Genomic DNA, 7,859 nt, shown 5'->3' with positions numbered 1-7,859 from the left:
ACTGCTAAATGAAACAAGCAGCAATGACAGCACAGTGATAAAAAACACTGACCAGGCATGCAGTCAGGAATACATATCCATACTTGAAGTAGAAAAAGCCATCAAAGGCTTGAAATGTGGAAAAGCAGCAGGAGTAGATGATATTCGACCAGAAATGCTGAAGTATGGTGGTATAAGAGTCTTACAGTGGCTGCACTGCATAGTTCAGAAAGGTTGGACAGAGGGACGAATTCCCGATGATTGGAGTAGAGCTCTCATAGTACCCATATATAAAAAGGGAAATAAAACTGAATGTGAGAATTACAGAGGTATTTACCTACTGATTGTTCCTGGCAAGATCTATGCAAGTATACTTGAGAAACGGTTGAGAAGAATTGTGGAAGAAAAGCTTGGTGAAGAACAAGTTGGATTCAGGCCAAATAGAGGCTGTCAGGATCAGATCTTCACTTTACGACAAATAGTCGAGAAAGCATTGGAATATAACAAAGATCTGTATTTAAGTTTTGTCGATTTGGAAAAGGCATATGACAAGGTGCCAAGAGAGAAGCTATTCAATATGCTGCAGTTATATGGTGTCAATGGGGCATTATATCAAGCAATACTTAGTCTTTATGTGAGTTGTGAGTCAGCAGTTAGAATTGAAGGAAGTACAGGAAGATGGTTTAATGTTAAATCTGGTGTGAGACAAGGATGTACATTATCCCCTCTGTTATTCATTATTTATATGGATCACATTATGAAGGAATGTGGTATTAAACCTGATATCAAAATTGGAGATGTTAATGTCAGCTCTTTGCTTTATGCAGATGATGTTATACTTCTAAATAAATCCGCTACAAGTCTGCAAGATTCTCTGACTAAATTGAATAACTGTTGTAATAGATATGGTATGAAGGTCAGCAATAAAAAGACAAAGACAATGAAAATAGGCAGAATCATTGAAAATGTCAACTGTGTTGTGAATGGAGAACCTGTGGAACAAGTAAAACATTTCAGCTACTTAGGCACAATTTTTACTGAAGATGGTAAACTAAATATAGAAATAGACAACAGAATAAGCAAAGCTGGTATCGTGGGAAGTCAATTGAATAAATTCATATGGAATAAGAAAGAAATTAGTCGGAACACTAAATTAGCTGTATACAAGACTGTGTTCAAACCAATTTTAACTTATGGATCTGAGAGCTGGGTCAGAAGTAAAACACTTGACCAAAGACTAGAGACCGCAGATGAGAGTTCTGAGAAAGATTAGAGGCGTGAACAGATGGCATCAATGGCAATATCATATTAAAAATGAGGATATTAGGAAAGAACTTGACATTGTCAGCATCCAGGAATGTGTTAGCAGAGCTAATCTCAGATGGTATGGTCACTTAAATAGAATGGGAGAGGAAAGATTAGCAAAACAAGTGTTCTCTGCTAGGTTGGCAGGAAAACGACCCAGAGGAAGACCAAGATATAGGTGGATTGATATGGTACAAAGTGCATTAGACGATAGAAATATAAGATCTGATAATGTTGGAGTCTTGACAAGTAACAGACTGATTTGGAGGAAAATTGTAGATAGGAAGTTAGTAATGATGTAATTTTTTCATTTAATACTGTCATATCCTGTACACCCCTTGAGGGTACATGGCAGGAATTTGATGATGATGATGATGATGAGGTAAAAACTTTCTACATATATATATATATATGTATATAGACTATAAAAGTTTATGAAATTTACATCGTATGATACTTTATGGGTTGTTTCCTTAAATATCTAATAAGTGGTTCTAAAATGTTTAGTTTTAGTATGTATGACTATAATTTTTTTATTAATAAAATATAATAAGTACATATTTAACTGTCAATGGGAAATGGGCACCTTTTTTTTATTTGGTAAACTAAACGCTGTATTTTTGTAAAATATCTTGTTGCTGTAATAGTGCTGAACGAGTGCCCTTATTAAACAGCGCTGTGAGGCAAGCTGCCTCTATGCTACAACCTGTCGACGGTACTGGGCAAAGCACAGCGTAACAATGAATTCACGGTCTCACTTAAAGTAACAATTTCCAGTAAAATTATAATAAACAATCGAGAATATTTATAAAATTTTCGCTGAGTCAATGCTTACTCTGTGAAATAAAATCTGTGGTAATATTGATAACGTTTCACTTCAAACAAATTATAAAAACCTGGTGATGTATTAAGTTAAAAATGTTGTTAGATTATTAAGAATACGTAATTTGACTGATTTTAAATTTCATTTTTATTGCATTAACTATAATTCGTAATTGTGTAATTTATATAGTACAATGTAATTCAAGAATAAGAAAATTTATATATTTTTTTATTATTTCCTGTGGTGAAATGGCACCCCTGTCTTCAAGCGCCCTTGTGCAGCGCACAATCTGCACAACCGCATGGCCGGCCCTGGATGCTTCAACTGTCTGAAGATCAGTCACTCCACACACCATTCATCCATCTCGTTGACAATCTTCTCCTTCCTCTTTTTCCAGAATTTATTGTTGTACTATATTTCTTTATATTAGAAATTAACGTTAAAAAGTAACTTTGTTTTTAGTGTTCAGTATAATTTAAGAGACTGTATAGATTTTGAGGTACTGTGGTTTGGCAAACTATCAAATATTCTAGGAATACTGCTCAGACAAAACATGGAACTTTTTTAAGGAGGATGGTGATCTCTCTCATAGCAGGTGATGAAATTCGTATAACAATGAAATTTACAAAACTATGGCAAAGTGGGATTTGAACTTATGGTTTGGTGAGTGGAAACTACTGTTAGGTTTATTAGAGAGAGAGAGATCTGAGAATTGCATTTAAATTTGTATTTTTAACAGCTTGCTTCTTCACTTATTGTAAATATAGTAAAATATACAATTACTTGCATTTTTGTTGCTGATATTCACTTCATAAAATAATTTTTTTCTACTTTGTAATTGTGTTTCTCATTAAACAATAAAAGTATGACAAACTTAAGCTTATAAGGTAATAGCAATGAGAGACGAAAGATTTTGTAAATAAAAAAAAGGGAAAAGTTTAATTACAAAATATACTATTTACAACTGGAAACTTATTCTTCAGTACAATGGCTCTTCTTTGATTTTAATATCAAGTGGTAATTTGATCGAGCTTTGTTCTAAACCAGGTTCTGTAAAATAGAAAAAAAAAAAACATTAAGAATGAATATTATGCTAAATTTACTAAAAAGTTAGTCATAGAAAGAAATCAACCAATGTTACCGCATCCGACGCGTCTGGGGCTGCAGTCCTGGTTCCTGATGATAATTATGCTACAAGGACTCATTAACATTTTGCAACTCAATATCAATGGTACTCAGAGAAAAATGGATGAACTTAAACATGCTTTACAAAAACAATATCCATATTGATTGTCTACAAGGAACAAAACTGAACAAAAATATAAACTTCAGCATCAAAGGATACAGTTCTTAGGAAAAAGCAGGTGGCAGGCTTGCTATTCTTTTGAAGACCCCAGAAATCAAATTCAAAGAAATCACTCTAAATCAATGTTTAAATAATAACAGTTCAACAGAAGATCAAGCTGTTGAAATACACCTACCAAACCATTCTATTTCAATCACAAACGTCTACCACCCTGATGATGCAAATACTGATACAGATATCATTGAAAAGCTAAGTGAAGCTCCAACTGATACAACCATCATACTTGGTGACCTAAATGCAAAAAGCGCAACGTGGGGCTCCCCGATTTATATCATAAAGGTCAACAATTGGAAGACCTCTTTACAGATTTGGAACTCACAACAATTAACAATGGACGGACACCATCTCTCTAAAACTACGGGAACTGAATCTGATATTGACATCACAGCTATTACCGTATTTGCCGGCATATAAGATGCATTTTTTTTCTTTGAAAATAGGTCTGAAAAACAGGGTGCATCTTATATGCTGATACTCAGCTTTTAATTACTTTCATTTCTGGAAATTTTCTGTTTCGAGTTACGTGATTTCTTTCTTGCATCCTTGCGGTGTGTAAGGCTCTATTTAGAGCCTTAGTTGTGTGAGAGCATTCCTGTTATGTAGAGTTCTGTGAATGCGCATGCGCTGTCATCGACGATCACAGCTGTTAAATCACAGATGTGCCATTAAATTTTCTCTAAATTTCTTGGAAAATTATGGCATTGCTACAATATTGCATACAAGCTACGTTGTGTATGCTAAAGAACATGGAAACAGGGCTGCAGAGAGGCATTTCGGGCCACCCCAACTGAGAAAATGATAAGAACTTGGCGGAACCAGGAAGAGGATCTAAAAAAAGCAACTCATAGTAAACATAACCTATGAAGTGGAACTGCAAAATGGCCATAACTTGAGGAAGAACTGAATACTTGGATTTTAGACCACAGAAAAGGGGGACTTTCAGTGTCTACGAAAATGATTATTCATCAAGCGAAAGCGATAGCCACTAACAGAGGGATTGCCAACTTTACTGGATCAACATCATGATGTTCAAGATTCATGAAGAAAAACCAGCTATGTATGCGGACTAAAACAAAAATATCACAAAAGATGCCAGCTGAATATGAAGAAAAAAATTATTAAATTTCATTATAATATTCAGTGATCAAGTTTTTTTTCCTAAAAAATGTGTACAAAAAAAGGGGGTGCATCTTATATGCCGGCAAATATGGCAATTATAGCATTGCATCGAGTACACAATGGAAAATTTTGGGAAATGCCATCAGTGACCACAGACCCATAATAACAACACTAAACTTCAAGATTGATCAAGAACAGCAAATCAAAAGGACATGGAACTTCAGAAAAGCCGACTGGACAAGGTTTACTCAAATCTTGGAGAGCCTCTGTCAAGATGAACCTGTCTCTGGAAACCTTGACAGAAAATTACAAATCCTTACTTCACACATCAATAAAGCTGCCAAAGCAATGATACTAAGAGGCAAACCGAAAAATACCTGGATACCATACTGGAGAGATCACAATATTGATTCAATGATTACAGAAAGAGACAATATCAATAAACAATTCAGAATTAATAAAACTGATGAATCCAGAAAGAATTTAATGGAAATAACATACAAAATAGAGCAGGAAATTTGGAAGTGCAAACAAGAGAAATGGGCAGAGCTTTGCAGTAACCTGGACCCAAGAAAAGACAGCCAACTCTGGAACATTATTAGAATCCTAGACAACAATATCAAAGAAGAGAACCAACAGAAAAACAAACTTCATCATAAATGCTGGGAAACAAGCTATTATAGATAAAAAAATTGCAAACACAATGGCAAAAACCTATTCAGACAAATCCAAACTTCAGTATAACAGAGAGGACAAGACCCTCAATAAACTCACAAGTAAAATACTAAAACAAACAAGAACATACCAAACTAATGACATCTTCTCCGAAGAATTTACACTTGTGAACAAGTGAACTAAATTCATCAATCGAGAAAACTGCACCTAATAAATCTCCTGGTAATGATCTTATCTTTGGTCATATGGTCAAATACTTTGGCAAAAACACCAAAGAACAACTTCTGGACATTCTTAATACCTCTTGGCAAACAGGCAAACGTCCAAAAGAATGGAAAAAAATCAGTTATTGTACCCATCCTGAAACCTGACAAAAATGCTGCAGAATGTCAAAGCTATATACCTATCACATTAACTAGCATACTCTGTAAAATTACTGAAAGAATCATACACTCCAGGCTCATGCACTGGCTGACAAAAAATAAGAAAATTAACTACTACCAAATTGCCTATAGAGCCCGTCATTCGACAACAGATCAATTATTCCACTTCTGCCAAACAATAATAAGACTCATTTCAGGAAAAACCAACAAAAATGACAACTGCCATATTCCTTGATATGACTGCTGCTTTCGATTGTGTTTGGATCAAAAAATTAATACAAACAGTACATGACATTGGAATTAGAGGAAACGCTTTAATCTGGATTGCTGATTTAATCAGAGGAAGAAAGATCAAGGTTAGAATCGATGCAGCAATATCTAGAGAGTGGAGAACCTGGGCTGGTGTTCCCCAGGGCTCAGTACTCAGTCCCTTACCCTTTTATATGTCAATAACAGTCATCCGTACCTAACAGAAGACACAAAAGTAGCTTGCTATGCAGATGATATATAGCCATCTGGCACACTAGTGCTAAAATAAAAAAATCAGAGGAGATTCTAAATAAATCCATGAGAAGATTAGAAAAATGGTCAGATGAACTTAAACTCAAAATCAACCCAGACAAAACAAAACCAAGCATCTTTAGTACAGACAGGAAAAATAGACATTCCTACAATCCCAAAGTCATGATCAACAACAAGCTAATTGAAAACGTCGCAAATCCAAAATACCTTGATATTACGCCTGATCAGGAATTACATTTTGCACAACACATCCCTAACACTTCCAACAGAGCTCTAAAAAATTAAATATACTGAAAAGGCTTTGTGGAACAAATTGGGGTGAAAGCCGAAAACCCTCAAAACTACTTACACTACACTAATAAGGCCAATAATGGAATATGCAGCCTATCTGGTCACCTTCAGCCTCATCAGTAAAGGAAAAATTAGACAAAATACAAGCAAAAGCATCCAAGATTATCATTGGTGTAGTCTCATCTACTAACAACATCAGAGCCCAACAGTAATGTGGGCACAACCTGCTGGAGGACAGATGAAAATTTGCCACCATAAAATTCATAAATAATATCAGAAGCTACCAAAGCGATCATATCTCTCTAAAAACTTATGAACATTGGAATCAAAAATGCAGACTTCACAGATCAACTTTACAATATGATGACACTATCAGGAAGGAAATAGGTCTTGATCAGCTAAATGATATGAACAAAGAACCTTTATTTTCCAGTCCTTTACCTCCAAATACCTCCATAAATCTAAACCTTATCAAATTCTGTACAAAAAAAGAATCAAAAGAAATGCTCAAAGAAAAAGGCCTAAATACTATCAACCTTCTTTCATCTCCCAAACAGGTGATTTGTTATACCGATGGATCGTCAGACACCAATATGATTAATGGAGGCGCTGGTGTTCTCCTTCTACTCCCAAAGGGTGAAAAACTTTCAATAAAAGTTGGATCTAGGAGAATTGTTTCCAATTTTACCAGCGAACTTTATGCAATAAATAAAACACTCGAAGCCTACTTAAAATTATCATCATCTCAACAATCTGAAGGAATTATAATTTACAGTGACTCAAGATTAGCTATGGAGGCAATCAAAAATGGCAATACCAAGCTCATACAAAACACCCATAAACTCTCAAATCAACTAAAGTGTTTAGGAAAAAGTTGCATTTTACAATGGATTGATTACAATGAAGCAACTGATAAATTAGCAAAAGAGGCCAGATAACTCAACTAAGAAACTCGCATAACTCTTGCTGATGCTAATGCACTAGCAAAAGCTAAACTAATTCCACTGAAATCAGTGAAGCAACATCAAATTCCCCTCGCAAATAAGTCAGCTTGTACTTTTAGAGAATACAGAGACAAATGTAAGAAAACTAAACAGTGTGTAAAACTAGCTAAACAAAAGTAATGGGAAGACAGTGGTAAGGCCATAGAAAATAAATATCAAGGTGGCAAGATATTCTGGAGTTTGCTGAAGAAGATCAGAAATGGAAGAAAGTGCTGTAAAAGGAATTAGAGATGATATCCTTGAAATGTGGAGTAATTACTTCAAAAAATTGCTAAATAAAACAATCAATGTCAGCACAGTGGTAAAAACCACTGAACAAGCATGCAATCAGGAATACATATCCATACTTGAAGTAGGAAAAATATATCAAAGGCCTGAAATGTGGCCTTTGA

The 7,859-nt window shown here is 34.9% G+C and overlaps 1 protein-coding gene across 3 annotated transcripts in view; it reads right to left on the bottom strand.

Moving 5' to 3' along the window:
- Window positions 1–3,024: 3,024 nt before the first annotated feature.
- LOC150100550 (transforming growth factor beta regulator 1) overlaps window positions 3,025–7,859 on the bottom strand; it is a 166,184-nt gene continuing 161,349 nt past the window's right edge. For all 3 annotated transcript variants that reach the window (XM_090401904.1, XM_090401902.1, XM_090401903.1), the window contains one exon: window positions 3,025–3,157. In XM_090401904.1, the coding sequence (XP_090258030.1) occupies window positions 3,087–3,157 (71 nt within the window). In that variant the 3' untranslated portion in view covers window positions 3,025–3,086. The remainder of the gene's footprint in view (window positions 3,158–7,859) is intronic.

The sequence above is a fragment of the Typopeltis vanoorti genome, chromosome 12, assembly GCF_054136105.1.
Source record: "Typopeltis vanoorti isolate ZY-2024b chromosome 12, IOZ_Tvanoo_1.0, whole genome shotgun sequence".
Taxonomy (NCBI): domain Eukaryota; kingdom Metazoa; phylum Arthropoda; class Arachnida; order Uropygi; family Thelyphonidae; genus Typopeltis; species Typopeltis vanoorti.
Note: the sequence above shows the minus strand (reverse complement) of the source record. Positions and strands in the feature narration are given on the sequence as shown.